At 35.7% G+C, this 17,433-nt stretch overlaps 1 protein-coding gene across 1 annotated transcript in view; it reads left to right on the top strand.

The window, feature by feature from the left end:
• The window catches only part of PRKG1 (protein kinase cGMP-dependent 1), a 1,201,019-nt gene that overhangs the window by 1,141,895 nt on the left and 41,691 nt on the right, over positions 1-17,433 (top strand). The window contains exon 10 of the mRNA XM_019651487.1: positions 14,490-14,586. Coding sequence (XP_019507032.1) covers positions 14,490-14,586 — 97 coding nt within the window. The remainder of the gene's footprint in view (positions 1-14,489; positions 14,587-17,433) is intronic.

Here is a 17,433-nt window from a genome sequence, read left to right as displayed (position 1 = left end):
TGTTGTCATTTGTCAGTAAAACGATAACGAAGGAATGTTCTCGCTCTTCTTTTGAATTTATTTTCTCTTCAAACTCACCTCTGGGAATGTTCTCCTAATAAACATTACTCAGTGGGGGTAAAGGCATTATAAACCTTGTAAGGCCTTTATCAAAGGAGTATTTATAATTATTTGCCAAAGGCAAGGAAGTCAAAGATCTGAAATTTAGCTTTTCCCTTCTAAAAGGCACACGTACAAATCTCTGGTCCAGAATGAGGCATCCGCAGTTTCACCTGCTTGTTCCCGAAGGAACCAGTGAGATCCTTTGAGCCTCTGGAACTTGGCCAAGTCTTTGTCCTGTTTCCTAATAACCACCCTCATGATGGCTTTAAGGAAGTGATTTATACCAAGCAAGCCCCAGGAAAATGGGAGAGGGGTCTGTTTGCAGGTTGCTGAGCGGCTTCTTGGCAATTCTGATTTTGGCAACAATTCATCCTCAGAGAGGACATCCTCAGACTCTCTGTGAATGCCTCTCTAGACTCTGTTTCAGGCATTTCCAGGCTCTGGATGACGATGGTCGTTGTTTGACTCTGTATCTATTGCCTGACTGTGGCTAAGAGCGTGGTGACGTTATCATCTGTCTCCCACAAGCTCAGGGAATAGTTGAAGGTAAGGCTCTTATGCTGAAGGAACATGAGAACTTTGTGCTTTTCTTTTGTCCATGTGACGGCTCATGAATTCCATATGCCCTAAGAGTAACACCCAGTAGAATTGTGTAAAGTATATGAAATTTAAATTTCAAAAGGAGGCCCTCGTGTAACCTCCTTTTAATAGGGTGCCTAGAATAGACTAGAAAGCCCATGCTTCATTCATCACATGTACCATTAATTTTAGTTTAATGCAACACTTGACAGCACCTGATTATACACAAAGTGGTTCAGAAATTAAATGGTGAAAACATAGCATAAGTTGCATTATACAGCAGCTGTACAAGGAATTCACAAGGTCTAATGGAAGCATCATAAGCCACCAATAGAACGTTTTGAATGAAGAAATTTAATAGTAGGCAAAGGAACAAAACATCCCCTTTATGGCATATTTTCATAATCATATATTCCTAAATTAAGGTGATAGTTATATGGCAACACCCCATTTATCTCTAGTTTGCTTGCCCAACAACACTACTTACTACGTAGTTCCTAGCTAAGAGGGACAAAGACTACTTAGCACGGCCAAAAATCCAAGGACAGGAGAATAAGGCAATTAGTAATAACAAGGGAAGTTCTGTCACACAACAAAAGCTCCATGAAAGGTAACCGTCATATTATTATTATTATTATTGATTGCTTGTAGTTCTGATTCACATGAATTGTCTCATTTACTGTTTCCCATCACTGATGGAGTTGGTTTGGTTAGCATGCCCATTAAGCAGTTAAAGAAAACTAAGGTACAGAGTGATCCTGTAGCTTGTTCAAACTTATGTAGCCAGTGGATTTGTCCAAAGCAGCCTGGCTCCAGAGATTATAATTTGATCACTTTATGTTCTTGCCCCTTTAGGTACTTACTGATTGCATTGATATAGTACAGGGACAATTCTAACAAATTTGGCTATCTGGCTTTATAGATTACAGAAAATAAGTATATCTGGGTCAGAAATGGGAGGTAAGACAGACAGGCTCCCTGGCTCTATCAAGAGAATACTTAAAAACTGAGAAACTAATAACAAGTATAATACTGTAGAAGTTTTATTAGTATCATCTCTAATAGAAGTAATAGCACACTAATTGACTTTCCAAAATTATAGCCTGGGGTCTTCCTCTGAATGTTCTTCTGTGTTCAACAGGTTAGTCTTCAAATGGTTTGGAAGAAGATAATCCATTCTAAAAAATTGATTCCCTCATGTTTTTTTTCTTTTAATGAGATGAGAGAAATCTATGTGGTAATTAGAAGGGGTAAACTTCAATAATCCGAACAATGTGCTTCTTCATGGAATACCCCATTCCTTGATGGTGATACATAATTGGGGTGTTACTATTAAAGAAACAATCATACTTAACCAATACATTGCAAAATCCTGGATCATAAAGTATCCTGCTCTGCTTACTTTCCCTAAAACGTTAATGGTTTTAGAGTTTTTTTTGCTTGATAGCAAATTCTTAATCCACTGTTATGTTAGATAAATCTCATCCTTACATCATCTAAGAAAGGTCACCGTAAACAAGTTGTCTAGCAATACTCTAAACTGTTGTATTTAAGAATAGACAGGTAGTAACAGAATTCTACTTCCTATTTATAAACATTTCTAGACAAACATGAGAAGACCTGCAACTGTAATGTTATCAGCCTGAAACCTAAAACTGCAGTTCAATGTAATTCTTATTGCTGTTCATTTAAAAAAAAAATCTTTGTTTTCCAATTAGCAAGTAACACTCTAGAAATTAATCATCATGTTTATGAAATTATTTCAAATCTAGTCTCTTACAAAGTAACGTATCTGAGCCTTTTCCCAGCATAGGCTGGAATAGAGTTTAGAAAAAAAAAGAAAGAAAAAAAAAGGTTAACTTTGTGTGAGGCCAATAACTCAGCTATATCATCAGTCATCTTGTGGACCATGCTGGTCCTTTGATTCTCCAGACTTTGGCAAGAACAGCCAATAGGAATCTTGTTTCCGGAGCAATTATCACTATAGCAGCGGATGTGTTGGCACCAGACTCTCAATGTATCTGCTTTTTAAAAGACAAAACTCCACAGACTGCCTGACTGACTATCTATCATCTATCTATCTATCTACAATCTATTTTTCATTAGGGTTCTTAGTGAACCCTAATGTGCAAACAGTAACATAGTATAATTTCATTACTATTGAAGTATCCTTTGTAATTTAGTAAAAATGGATTAATTGCTGCTAAAAATAGCCAGATTCCCTCAGTTTTAAGTTGTTTACCACATATGTCATATATTTTATGTATTTAGTTTTAGATGTGTGTTCTACCTCTTTTATCCTGTGCCTGGTCAAATGTCAGAAATACTACAGAAATGGACCTATGTGACTCCTTCAGCTTCCAACCCAGGAAAGCCCGCCCCCCTCTTCAGCCCCGCCCTCTGAGTGCCCCGGGGGTCCTTCTCGTTTATTTCACTGGACATATGCTCATTGGTCCTGAGACGCAGTACAAGATTCTAAGCCTCCCACCTCCATATCAGCGATTTCTTGTCCTAAAGAAGCAGAAGAAAGGTTTTCTATCTTTTTTCCACAGTTCTGTTATGTCTGCAAAGTTACAAAAGGGTAAATCAGACAGAGAATCCAATCAGATACTATCTGTTCTCTGAAAACACTAAGTGGACATATAACAACCAGATTGTTAAACCTCGTGAAGAGCGGCAACAAGACAAGGTGGTGTCTCCTCACTGATACAGCTTGTTCTAGTGTCAAAAGGCCTTGTAAGACCAATTAAATCCCCTGAGGGACCACGTGAAATTGGTGCTTGGTAATTCCTGAGAGAAATTTGATAATTTCAATGGGGAAAAGGAGGTCACAAAAAAAGACAATTGAGAATAGGATGTAGCCAAAAGGTCAACTCCATCCCTAGAAAATCTGCGAGGAAGATGAAACCATATATGGAAAAAATATTCTCAACCTGTTGTGTGGTATAAAGAATAACTGTAATAGGTCTGAATGCCCCTTCCAGTTTTATTCATTTCACTCTCTCTGTTATTTATTAATTATAAAAAAATAATTTAGTGTTATTCATAAGATATATACAAGTATAGAGCCAGAAACTTTATGAAGTGGTAAACTAAGTTGAATGAATCATTTTTATTTTATGTACACAGAAAAGAGTATATGCAACTGACTGTTGGAAGAATTCACTTAGTATTCTCAAAGAATTGCTCAACTATGCAATCTGTTAGTGAGTAGTCCTCTTTAAAAACCATTGTTAAAAGCACAGGAAAATTACCAATATGTTCTAAGCCAGGAGCAAAGTTCAGTTTAAGTGTTATAATAGTATTTATTTAAACCAGTGGCACAGCTGCAGTGCAATTTGATTACAAATTAATTCTAAACTTCCATGACAAGTGAGTCATGTACTAAGGGAAACCATTACTGTAATAGTATTGTACACTTGTAGAAAAGAAAAGAAACAGCAATTTGAGGATATTGGGTTGTTCCCTCATGGCCATTATCTTGCCACTGCTGTGATTTGTGTAAGATGTATGGGAAGACACTAGCTTCTAATATTGCAGCCATCAATCAGTGCAAATCCTAACCAGCGTATTTTATTGTGACCCTTTTGAATCACTGCACAGAAACCTTAGCAATGCCTTTATAAAGTTATTTGACCTTGAGGGGGACACATTCTAAGGTAAGAAGTATGAAGAAGACCATATTTTAATACAGCTTATTTTGCATTTGTTGATTCCTATAAATATGTACTATGTTAAAAACTACAGAAATACTATCTCAGTCAGATGATCAAGGTTTACATCGTGAGTGATAAATCATGTTGATAGTATGTATCCTTGGTATAATGTGATAAAAAATGGCTCTTTAACGCTTGTCTTCCTCCCGAAAAACTTATAACCCCAGTAAACATCAGATACACCCCAACTAGAGACATTCTACAAAACTCCTGACCAGTACTCCTCACAAATGCCAAGGTCATTATAACCAAGGAAATTTGAAAAAGTTTCACAGCCAAAGGGAGTCTAAGGAGGTATGACAACTAAATGCAACATGGCATCCTGCATGAGATCCTGGAACAACAGCAAAAAGCATATTAAGTAAAACCGAAGGAACACCTGAATAAAATATGGACACCAGTTTAAAAAACAAAACAAACCCAAACTCCCATAGATTGCTTTATAATTCAATTGCATTGGCTGAAACATAGAACAATGCCAGATTTTGCATCCAGATGGCAATGACTTGATAACAAATATGTGGTATTTTCTCTGAGACTTAGTTTATTTGATAAATGTACCATCACTAACACTAAGCAACTTGATGTGGCAAAATGTTTCTTCATTTTCTTTTCTGTTTAATATTATATCTACTAAGATATATAGGCTTTCCCCATTTCAAGATTGGATGGTATTCTCAAAGATCATTTGAGAAAAATTATTTGGAACTTGGTACCCATTTCCCTGTGATACTTATGCTTGATGTAATAGGTGTCCGTCACATACATATTAAATTAACACTAATAGTTCTTTAAAGCTTACATATGATCATTAACCTTGGTAATTAATGCTGTTGTGTAGACTTAAATCTGTGAATCTCATTTAAAAATACTGATGCATGGCCCCAAATCCCAAGGTTTGATCAGTCTGTTTTTAATTCATCCCCTAATTTTGGTATGAATCCTGAGGGAGAGAGAACCTCTGGTTTATTATAGTCTGTGCATTGTCAGTTCTGTTTTCGACATCAAGACATGTCTTCCCCAAATGTTGTCTTGACGAGGTAATTGGGGTTTCTTGCCTGCCTCCTTTTCATACCAGGAGCTGAGAGCAGAACCCCCTTAAATGAAAGCCTCTGAAATAACAGTTTCAAGAGTCAGGGATTAGAGGGAAGGATGGGAAGAGGAACACAGAGTAGGGAAAAGAGAAGGTGTGGGCGTCAGGGCTTTCTGCAAAGTGCGTATCTCTCAGGAGCTGGAATCTCTGAATGATCAAGCTGTAAGTGAAGTTCACAGACATGTCTAGTGCAAACCTTTCATTTTATAAAACAAGTGAATGTCTTGCTCAGGTTGGACCTGGGCCAACTCCCTCATAATTTCGTTTATTATATTCCTAGAGGCCTGGGAGGGGTGACTTGGAGTCTTCTCATTTTCTTCTTGCCACACACTACATTTTCCTGTCTCTTCATTCTTTGGCCCACTGTGACCATGACCACATCCCCAATCCTCCTGTCCCTGAAGTTCATGCAGAATCCTTCAGAGAAAAAGGGGAAACATAAAAATGGGAGTAGATAGCAAAGGTTCTGAGTCCAGAAACAAAAGTTGACCTCTAGTGTTCATTTGAGTCCTGACTAATCCTTCTGTTTCCAGTTCAATCTTCTAACTGATCTTTTTGATTAAGATTACAATTAAGGCTAACTTTAAGGTTTAATTAAAATTAAACTGTCCCTTATGTCTTTCAATATTTTAACCCCCATATCAAAATGACCTATAAAAAAAGCAAAGATTTCTTAATCTTTGGGTACAAAAGAGATCTTTATATTTGAGGGGAAAATGTGGGCTGTCTTTGCCCAACCCTACTTTACAAATGTAGGCGATGGCAAATATTGTCCTTGTGGAAATTGAAAGACAGCTCTGCTGGAATGGATATTTGTTTTCTCTGTGGCATGAGGCAATAGATGAGGCTGAGGGGTGCTTCCCACAGGTCTGAGGTGTTAGAGTGGTGAAGGCAGAAGGAGGGGTCATATTCTCCTATCATTTTCCTCTCCAACCTTACCTCCCCTGCCCTGGGAAGCTATGCCATGCCCGTCTGGACCACCCTGGGGAATAATCATAAGCAAAAGACTCAGGTGGAGATGCGGAGATGTAGGGGAGGGAGAAGGAGGAAATTACTCTGCACCGAGATGAGAGACAACTTCCTCAGACCACAAGCCTCTAATGGCTGTCCATTTACATGAAGGAACTCTCTATTCTGGCATAAATATGATTGGTGGCTGCGTGCTTTTTTGTTTGAATGCATATATGTGAGTATCTATAGTCTCTGATGCAAAAATGATAATTGCTGAATAACTTAATAAATGAACTTGCTATTATGGTTCAATGAATCTGTTAAAGTAACAAATACCAGCAGGCAAAACAATCTTTAATTCCTTTCTTGCCAATTTTATTTACATGGAAATATATATTTAGTTGGGTCTTTTTTTCAGAAAAAGAAAAATACAACTCAAACTATGTAGAAACTATTTAAAAACTGATTAACTAAAAAGGCATATTGTGCAATACAGTTCAAGCTAACAGTGGGTAGCATGAGCTCACTCATCTTTTACAAATGCTGCTCTGATGTTTGAATTTTTAAAAAATTCTCTTGTAAGCATCGATGTAGTTTTTAAAGAGGGGGCAGCATAGAATTGCCAGCAATTTTTTTTCTTTTTTTTTAATTAAATTTATTGGCCTGACATTGGTTAATAAGATTATATAAGTTTCAAGTGTACAGTTCTATAATACATCATCTGTGTATTGCATTGTGTTTACCACCCAAAGTCTTGTCTCCCTCTGTCACCATATATTTGATCCCCTTTACCCTTTTGTACCTCCCCCCACCCCCCTTTCCCTCTGGTAACCACCATACTATTGTCTGTGTGTATGAGTTTGTTGGTTTTGTTTGTTTGATTGTTTTTTTTTGTTTTATATCCCACATATGAATGAAATCATATGGCTCTTGTCCTTTTCCATCTGACTTGCTTTGCTTTGTAAGATATTCTCCACATCCATCCATGTTGTTATAAATGGCAGTGTTTCATCCTGTCTTGTGGCTGAGCCGTATTCCATTGTATGTACCATGTACTTTTCTTTGGGGTCCTTTTATTTAACTGGAGCACATGCATGCACACGTCACATCATAGGCATGAAGGCATAAGTACTTAGCTACAGGAGTCACATTCTTGGCTGAATTGTGTATTAAACAGCATATTTTGTCAAATAGATTTTATAACATTACATTTACCTTTGTTTTTCAAATATCAGATTATAAAAACTGCAAGAATAGAATCTGATAGTAAAAAGTATTGTAGATCACAAGTCAAAAACATCAGGCCCCTATGCCTGAGCCTCTGTGCTTCTGGCTAAGTCATTTACCTTCCCTGACCTTAGTTCTTTTATTTTAAAAATGTAAAGGTTGGACTAAATGAGCTCCCAAAGGTGTGGATCCCAATTTTGAACTATGTTAGTATCTGAGTACTTTGAGATAAAAGAATTTCTAAAGTTTTGTGATTCTCTACTATCTTATTTTAAAAAAAATGAAAATTTTTGGAATGCATGTATTGAATGTAACTATGCTACAACATGAAACATACCCGACATTACTGTTCCTAATTCTTCTGGTATTTAATTACTAAAACCCGATCACTTATTAGCAACTGGTCTACCCAGTTGCAAAATAGAGGTAAAAATATCTGTTATCCCATCTTCACAGAGAATCAGGGATGATAAATTAAATGAGAGAAAATTTAGAGCCTTTGGAAGAAAGGTGCTTTCTAAATGCAGAATATTTGCATTACTATCATTCTTATTATGCAGCAGATATGAAAAATGCAATTTTCTTGTGTATTTCTGTTGGCTGTATCTCCTCAAGGGAAGGGATTTGAAAAATAAGTAGAACTATTTCATGACTAGAGTACTCAAAAGAAAAAGTCTGTGTTTCTGAAAACCACAATTTTGGAAATAGAGGGTGAAAACTAATGTTATCTCAAATTCCCTGAAGAAGAGATTATACTTTCTGGAGAAAACTGACATAATGAAATACTTTATATTCATTAAGTTATTTTCAAACTTTTTATTTCTTGTAGTTTTACCACTACTGCTAAAAGAAAATTGACTATACTAGTGACTTCACCTACATGCTTTACAAATAAATTAGAAATCATTTCTCTTTGTTTAGAATTTTAGGAATAGTGTTGCTTATGTTTAAGGGGATTATTTTAAACATTATAGTAGTAGGGACTTTGGTAAAAGCACGATTCTTTCAACCGGAAATGACTCCCTATACAAACCTTAAACTATAAAATGGTTCACTCTGTTTTTTCAATGAAGTCAAAAGATTCCACTTTTAAAGTTTAGCTATCAATGAGCCTTTTTATTTTTATAAAGAAATCAAATTGATAAGAGATGATTGATGAGATGATTATAGATTTAAGGATAATCCATTTTTATCATAGTACCTAAGCTTATTTAATTCCCAACATTTGAGAATCAGGGGAATAAGACACGTACTTATTGTTTTCACATACACAAAGTTAAAGTAGCACAATGACGCAATGGTTCCTGTAGTTTAAGCCCATCACAGCTGTGCTAAATATGCAAATAGGTAGTATAGGTCCAATTCCCAGTTCTACTTTCTCTATATATAACTACTTTTCTGGGTGAATTTTTATTTACTTTACCAGACCTACAAATTACTCAATGTACCAAGCTTTATTAAATCAGAAACTATAATTACAAAACACCCTGTGTACCAAATATATATATAATATATAACATATTATAATAACACACACACACCAGGGGTGCCAAAAATATGTATATAGCTGGACATTTTGGTCCATGTTGCTCAAGCAGTAGTTCACTATAATCAGAAGTGTCTGGACACGGATGGTAACCACTCTGAACACCTCTTATAATTGCAGAAGTCAAATGTGACTTGTATCATCTTTTGTTATCAGTATATATTGAGTATTACAATTTTAATAGTTATTTTTCCTTTCTTAAAATGTGTATACATTTTTTTGGCACCCTCTGTATATATTTTTGTATTTAAGGCTTTCTTTCTGAAAGTTATTACCCACTTGTTAACTGTTTCTGTAGAAGTTGATAGATTGCAGTGCCCTCTGATAAGAAAAAGCGAAAGGTTTCTAGGCATTTATATGAACATTTAAGTGAATGAGGATTCTGACTTAAAACTATCTACAAAATTCATACTTACTTTAGTGTATGTTTGTAGATACTTCTACAAAAGCCTAAATGTTGAAGAAACTAGGACTTGAAAGTACAAAGTCATTGACAAGAGCCAGAACTACAAGTCATGAGCTTTTCTGTAGGCTGTGATGCATTCTTACATGATTTTTAAGTCCAGAGTAGACATTAATTGTCTGATTGAATCTCATGTTACCTATTACAGCTATGGAATAAGGAACTTAGTCATAGATGAGAGTCCATGTGTGTTTACTGAAACATTTTATTTTTGTAGGTTTCCCTCCAAAACTGATAAAGCTAAACTCAGCAGGACATAAGAATACAACTCAGTAGATGAACCTGTGCAAAGCTATCGTAATTGATTTGCATGTGGATTAGCGGATGCTAATAATAATATTGGTTTTCCTTGGAGACCCTTACATAGACTTCTGAAGCTAATTTGGATTGTAAATGAGCTGGACTATAGCAAATAGGGCCACACTAGCCTTTTGTTTCATTAGCTTTTAATTACTGGCTTTTGTAACCTACCTGGAACTATTGTTGTATTCCTTTGGATCCTTGGCCCTTACTTTAAAAAATGCACATAATATTGCCTGCTTTGTAAAATGATGCTCAATGATTTCTGTTATTGTAATAACAAGGTGAAGATAAAATTTTAAGCTCCATACACTTTATACTGGGTTAAATCATCATATTTGGTTTCCACTATATTGCCAGAGATGTTCACTTCTTAATAATTATGATCAGTCATCGCCTGAAACTAATAAAAAATGCCAAAAAAGTAATGATCTGTCATAAGGTATAGAATTCAATTCTGTTATTTAAAAATGATGGCAGAATTGATTCATGGATGCATGGAAACAATGGGAAAACAACAGCAGTGAATAACAAAGGACACCTCATTCTTACTCCTTGGTTTTGTAGAAGCTGGTAATGTTGGATGAGATGGGGAAAAAAGAGCTAATGGTTATGACCTACTCCTTAACGACAGTGAATACTGTACAGATCCATAGTTTCAGAAAGAGATAGAGATTATTCCAGTACTGTTTTTCTATTACTAGACTATATATGTATATCTTGGTCTCATCATCCTTTTACCTTTATACCTTTATATCAGCTTTACATTTTCATTGTTTTTTGGAACCTCCTTTGGTGTACAGGCAGAAGGCAAAAATCTAGATAAGTCTGTTCCTTTTCAGCAGTTCTTAAAAGAAAAGTTCAGTGTTTTCACTATTTAAAGAGTAGCCTGATTGTCTGTAAGCCCTAATCACCAAAGCCCCAGATAAATCTTATGGTCAGGCGTGTTTGAGAAACAATGTTATCTGTGTCTTTTTCACCCAACAGACTTATTCACTTGTAGTCTAGTTAATTTTGTGTTGCTAACGTATTTTAGGAGTTTGTATGCTCCTGATGTTACACTTAGAAAGGGTATGTCAATAATTGTAGAATACCCATAGCTTTCACTTCATGCTAAGTAAATAAATAAACAAACAGACAAATAAACAAACTTTTAAAAAATTGGTATCTCAAACTAAGTTAAGGACCATTGGAAAATATATTTTATGCTCCTTGCTAGATTTAAAGCAACCAAGCATCAGGAACTATATGTCTTGCTGATGTATTTTCCTTAGTACTTGGGAATGGTCCCTTCCCTAAACACTGTTGCACAGATGAATTTTAGAATTACTTGAAGCTGGGCCTAACTCCTTTGACCCAGTACCCCACAATAATAAGTTAGGAACTTGAATTCCACATTTACCTTTTTCAGCCAAATGAAGCTTGTTTAACACAACAGGGTCCACTTACTTAACATTTTATTTAGTCTTCTTACCCACTCAAACTTTTTATCAACTATAAAGAAAGTAGGACATAATTGATGGATTCAGATTTTCTATTAATAATTCCTGAGTTAAAAGAAAGAATGAAAATGCCCCTCCATGCTTTGAGCAAAAGTGGGTTGATACCTGAAGAAGCTAAATCATCCATAGTTTAGCTTTTTTACCGAGTTGTCTTCAGGTTATTTCTGTTAGAAAAAGTATTAAAAAATGGAAATGTATATAGAGTTTCTGTGATGAAGATGTGATTTTGTCCCTAAAGAGTAATTTAAATGAGAAAAAAATAAATGCAATAAAATATTAAGCACCTACAACATTCCCTTAGTTGGAAATGAAAAAATTGCTATAGCAGTATTCCTATGTTGTTCGACTTCACCAAGAATCCGGATTGGAAACAAATAGGAACACAATGCAGTATCAAGAGCACAGTTATCCAAAGGCCCCTTCCAATTATAACTCACCAACCACTAGATAAAATCACCCAGCTAGGCAGTATTTTAAAAATTCACAAAGTAACATTAGCAAAGTAATTAGCAAAGATTATCAAAGTATGAAAAACAATGCTATCAATCTTTTTTCATTAAAACATATGAGATATTTTACTTAACTGTAATTAGTGCTTCTAATGTATGGGACAGTATGTATGTAAGTGAATTTTAATGGCTGCTTAGAAAATGTCTATTTAACATGAGATTTAATATGCCCATCCCAGTAATTAAAAGACCATCAGTAATTAATCAGATAGTGAATAAAACATAGAGGATTTTGCTGTAAAATGTGAAGACAAATTAACTGCCTTATACTTTTTGCATTCTGTTTGTCTTTTTTAGCAATGTCACTGCTTATTTATTTATTTGTATATTTATTTATTTATATCTGTGTAAGCCTTCATAGAGTTATTGTTCATTCCTATGGGTCTAGAAACAGAGAGTCAGGAACCAGGGCCCAGTTATAAGAGCCCCAACACTCTTGGCATGGATGCATCACCCCCTAGACTCACTGGGCAGCTATTATTTTCCCTAAACTATTTGAATCCACCCCAAAATTCTTTTGTTGTTTATGGAACCTCCTGGGTTTTCAGAGGGGTTAGAACTACAGTTCTCAACCCTTACTGTGCATCAGAATCAACTGCGGAGCTTTAAAAAAATACAGGCATTTGGGTACAGCTTCCAGAGATTTCTGATTCACTTGGTCTGTGGTGAGACCCAAATTCAGTGGTTTCTAAAAGATGCTCAGGTAGTTCTGATGTGTAAGAAGAGGCTGAAGATCATTTGGTTAGAGATGTTTCCAGCTTAATTTCACAGAGACCAAATGTAAGAATTTTGGGGTTTCTTTCAAGAGCTGCAAGTGATAACATCATACTGTAGAGATATAAAATAGTATCAAAGTAGTCTGAAAGAGTTTACCCTCTTCGTAGCTGAGATTCTAAATCCAGCAAATGCATTTTGCAAATGCAAATATGATCTCATTAAGAATTTGATTATCTAGACCACCAAGAAATGCTTGACCACATACAAACTGTCATGGGTTCTAATCCCAACAGATGTCCTTTTTAAGCACCTGTTGGCATGAACTCTTCCACTGGCCCTTTAAATGGGATGGAGTTTTAATTTTCCAAAAGTAGTGATGCAGTTGGAATGCTAGAAATGTCCATTTGCTGCCTATTTTCCATTTTAATAAACCATCTCCTGAATAACTGTCTATCTCTTGATTGTGTAGTTAATGAGAAAAGTCTACTAATACCATTAGGATTGACAAGTAGCCAGGTACATAGAGGTTTTTTTAAGAGAGAGTTGATTTCCTATAATCAGCCAATAATGAAAAACAATGTTGTTTTTGCCCTCTCATGAGTCTATCGAGAAGTGACTGCTTAAAAACTAGAACTGTGGTTGTAAACTAGAGAATGTTGAAAACTCACCTAGAAAGCTGTAGCACATTTCTCCCAAGTGGGGAGACTAAAGTTGTGCTTGATTATAATGGAATAGTGAAAATGTTATACAGCTAATGCCAGACATGCCTGTGGATGAGTCTATCCAAAAATTGACATAAACAAGCTGTATAATCTCAAGTGTGTTCATCATGTCTATCTATAGCGTAACTCGGAATCAGGTACCGCCTGGCTGAAGGTCATGGGCTCCACATAGCTATTCAAATACTTTAGTGAGGGGGAAGATCATCTTCATCTTTATGCCTTCCTGCCCTTTCTAAAAATAGTAGGGCCTTTAACAAGGAGATATTTTAAGCATCTCATATTCACTTGTCTCATCAGGAGAAGCTTATTTTGGCCACTCGCATGTGTCAGATTTGCATGTGTGCATAGTTAGACTTTTGGAACAGAATCCATGCTTTTCCACACCACTCATATAAGAAACTTGCAAACATAAAGGCACTGGTATTACTAGCTGAGAGTCAGTGAGTAAATATAAATGAAGGGAAGATACTTTTTAGGAATGTGAATATGCTTCCGAAATCATCCATCTCAGACATTTGCACATCAGTCCTCAGCTTTTCGGATCTGTTTTCATAAAACCTGGCTGTGATTTCACTCCAGAGACCTCAGAGATCTTGCTGCTTTTAGCAAATATTTATAGGAGCCACTGCCAGCCTGTGGATAAAGGAAACTAATGAGAAACTGCCATCCAAAATCTGAACGGCAAAAACAAAACCAAGCAAAACCAAAAAATCCAAAACAAAACCAAGAAAGAGCAACTCCAACAATCCGGGCTCACAAGAAGACTCGTAGAAAAATACCAAGATGTAACTTTGATTTGATAACTGGATTTATCAGCCACATGACCGGCATGCAGTGGGTACTTTGTATTTTTCTCCTTTGAAAAACAAGTGCAAATCTATGTTATTCTGCACAACTGGGGCCAAAAAAATTATGAGTGTGAGAAAACACAGACTCTAAAAGCAAGATGGAATTTAAGCAGGTAAACCCTGTTCCACAGTCATGTCATTCCAGTACAGTTGTACGTGGTTCTCGTGTTTGCACCTCTAAGAAATTTCCATTTTTTCGCATCAAAAAATCCAGATATGAAGCCGAAGCTGCTTTCTTCGCCAACCTGAAGCTGTCTGATTTCAACATCATTGACACCCTTGGAGTTGGAGGCTTCGGACGAGTAGAACTGGTAGGTGATTGTTCTTTGAATGCTTTTGAAAACCTCTGTCTTCCTTTTTTTTTTTTTTTTCCTTATTTTTATAGTTAGATTTCTCTTCTCTCTCAACTTTCATTACTTTTGTTTCTAAATTAGAACCAAATAATTTCATATCAGCCCATTGGAGTTTGCGTGGTTAAAGTGGGCTACAGTATGTACGCAAACAATAAAAAATAAAATAAATATTAATTTACATTTTAGAAAACCTGCTTGTAGTAAATGAAAAGTAAACACATTTACTTAATGAGGAGTCATAAAGCATTTTTTACTTGGCTGATTTTCTGTGATCTTCATTTACTTCCACAGCCCCGAGCAGTGTTCACGATAATTATGTACCCCACAATTACAATCATTAAAACGTAAATTTAAATATATATATATAGAAATGAAATATATATAAGGAAATACTATTAAAATTGTAATACTCAATATATACTGATAATAAAAGATTAATACAAGTCACGCTTGACATTTGCAATTACACAAGGTGCTCTAAGTGGTTACCATCAGCATAATTTTAATAGTTTTTTTCCTTTCTTAAAATGTGTATACATTTTTTTGGCACCCTCTGTATAGGTGGTTTTATATATAAAGCCATGTCGTATATTATGGTTTGAATATTTTATGTAACTTATTTCACACATTTAGTCACATGTGCACACACACATGCAGCTAAGTGTTAGTGAAGATGATTAAGACATTTTGGTACACATTTATGCATTAAACACATTACTTGAATGTGACATAAAGCAAACAAAAGCATGCTCTATTGTGCCTGTGTTTGAAATATAAATTTAAAAACTGACATATTGCAACAAAAATTTGGGATAAGAAAGTGTTCTGGTAACTGAGTTGCTGCATTCCAGCACTGTGTGGATATAAACCCTATTTGAGAACGCAGATTCCTTTCTACCTCTCTACTGAAAATGGAGGAGCCCCTGATATCAGACACCAGTACAGTATGTTAGGAACTCCCTGAGGCTGTGTACAGTGAAGTAAACAGTTACCGTTGCCATCAGGGGACAAGAGAAATCCCCTTCCATAAAAGTAGTTTGACCCAGTGCTATTCTGATATTTGTCCACTTGGGCTGCAATTGGGATTTCTGACTTTCACACGCAGAAGGATGTTCTTTACTTAAATACTAGACAAGAAGGTTTTAGAGCCATAACGTGTTGCAGGGACTCTGCATTGTGTATCCCTCATGCTGGTTGGAGATAGCTATAGGAATACTCCTGCTGACTTGACTGATCTCATAGTGTGCCTCTGAGGATCCAAGTATTTTAAGTTATAGGATTAAAAATCAAATCAAGGCCTAGAAAAATCTTGTGCTTTTCTGAATCCTGCCAATGAATGCAGTCTTAGATTTATTTTTCAAAAACTTTAGTTTTGTCATAAAATCTAACTGTTCATATAGCCAGTGAAGATTTATTTACAGTGTTACACATGAACAGCTTTTTACCAGGAGGTGTTGGGACATCTATACAGGTCAGAGGGTAGAGCTGCCAGCCGTGAAAGCTTTATTGTCTGGTGTGTTTATTTGCATAGTTATATGTGTCTAAACCCCTCTCTGAATGAGGTACTAGAAAGGACAGAATTCCTTAGAGATTGATTTTGTGACTGTTCTATTTCTTAAATATTTCTTAGATATTTTATAAACACGCTGGACTATAAAATTGCTGTTTTAGCTGACCAAAAACAAACAAACAAACAAAAAGCAACATTACAGCTTTGTGGACTCCTAGAGATCTGAGAACATCACATTGTGAACCTTTAAGTACTAATGAGATAGTTTATGAAATACAGTCTAGGAATTTACTTAGGATGTTTGAAATATTGAAAATTGCTCACAGGCACTGAGACCACTTCAAGCTGAACAATTAAATGTTAAGCTGATAGTATAAAACTTACAGAAAATCCCCTCAAAAATATGTAAGGACACATAGGCAACAAATGATAAAATTAGAGAAGGTTCAATGTGGGCGTTCAAAAGTTAACACAGTTTAAAAAACACTATATGTATATGTGTCTGTGTATATACATATTTATGTATAATCACCATCCCAGGAGAGGTAGTCAAAGATAGTTCAATGTAATTTTCTCCTATTTACACAGATGTTTATAGATCAATGAAAACCATTACCTCAGGAATTAATTTAGGTTGGATCTACAACCCAGTTTGCAAAATGTTAGATACATTGATGAATGATAATTCCATCATGGATCATTAGGTACAACCAGTACGAGTACATTAGGGGAAAAGGCACGTGTTTTTAACCTCTGAAGTGGTCATCTTGCATAATCTTGCTTTTCTCAAAACTCGCTGTGGGATATTCAGAATATCCAGATTGTCTTCACTATTCACTGTGGACTAGCCATTTCACAGATCACAATTACGCTAGAATCCAGGGCTCCCAGTTCTTACCACTTACTAACTGCCTGATAATATTAACTACAGGGTATGAAAAATGTCCTTCTCTGTGATCATTCGTTTTTTACATGTAATCAGTGAGGCCAGAATTGGGAGTTTGGCCTCAACACTTTGACTGTAATAACACATATTGTTGTCATAGCATACAGTGAATCACCATGAAGACAATGGGGACAGCATGGAAGATATTAATGCCCCTTTAGAGCAGGACTCACACTATTCATAGTCAGGAGGAGGATCTAGGCAGAGCCACTGTCCTCTGAGAATGATGTATGAGGGATAATTTTATCAGTAGTATAGAGTGCGATTTTTAAGCAATGCAACCATCACATGCACTTATTATATATATATATATATATATATATATATATATATATATATATATATATAT

Source organism: Hipposideros armiger, unplaced genomic scaffold, assembly GCF_001890085.2.
Source record: "Hipposideros armiger isolate ML-2016 unplaced genomic scaffold, ASM189008v1 scaffold_161, whole genome shotgun sequence".
Lineage (NCBI taxonomy): Eukaryota > Metazoa > Chordata > Mammalia > Chiroptera > Hipposideridae > Hipposideros > Hipposideros armiger.
The sequence above is the reverse complement of the archived record's forward strand: the minus strand, read 5'-3'. Positions and strand labels throughout refer to the sequence as shown.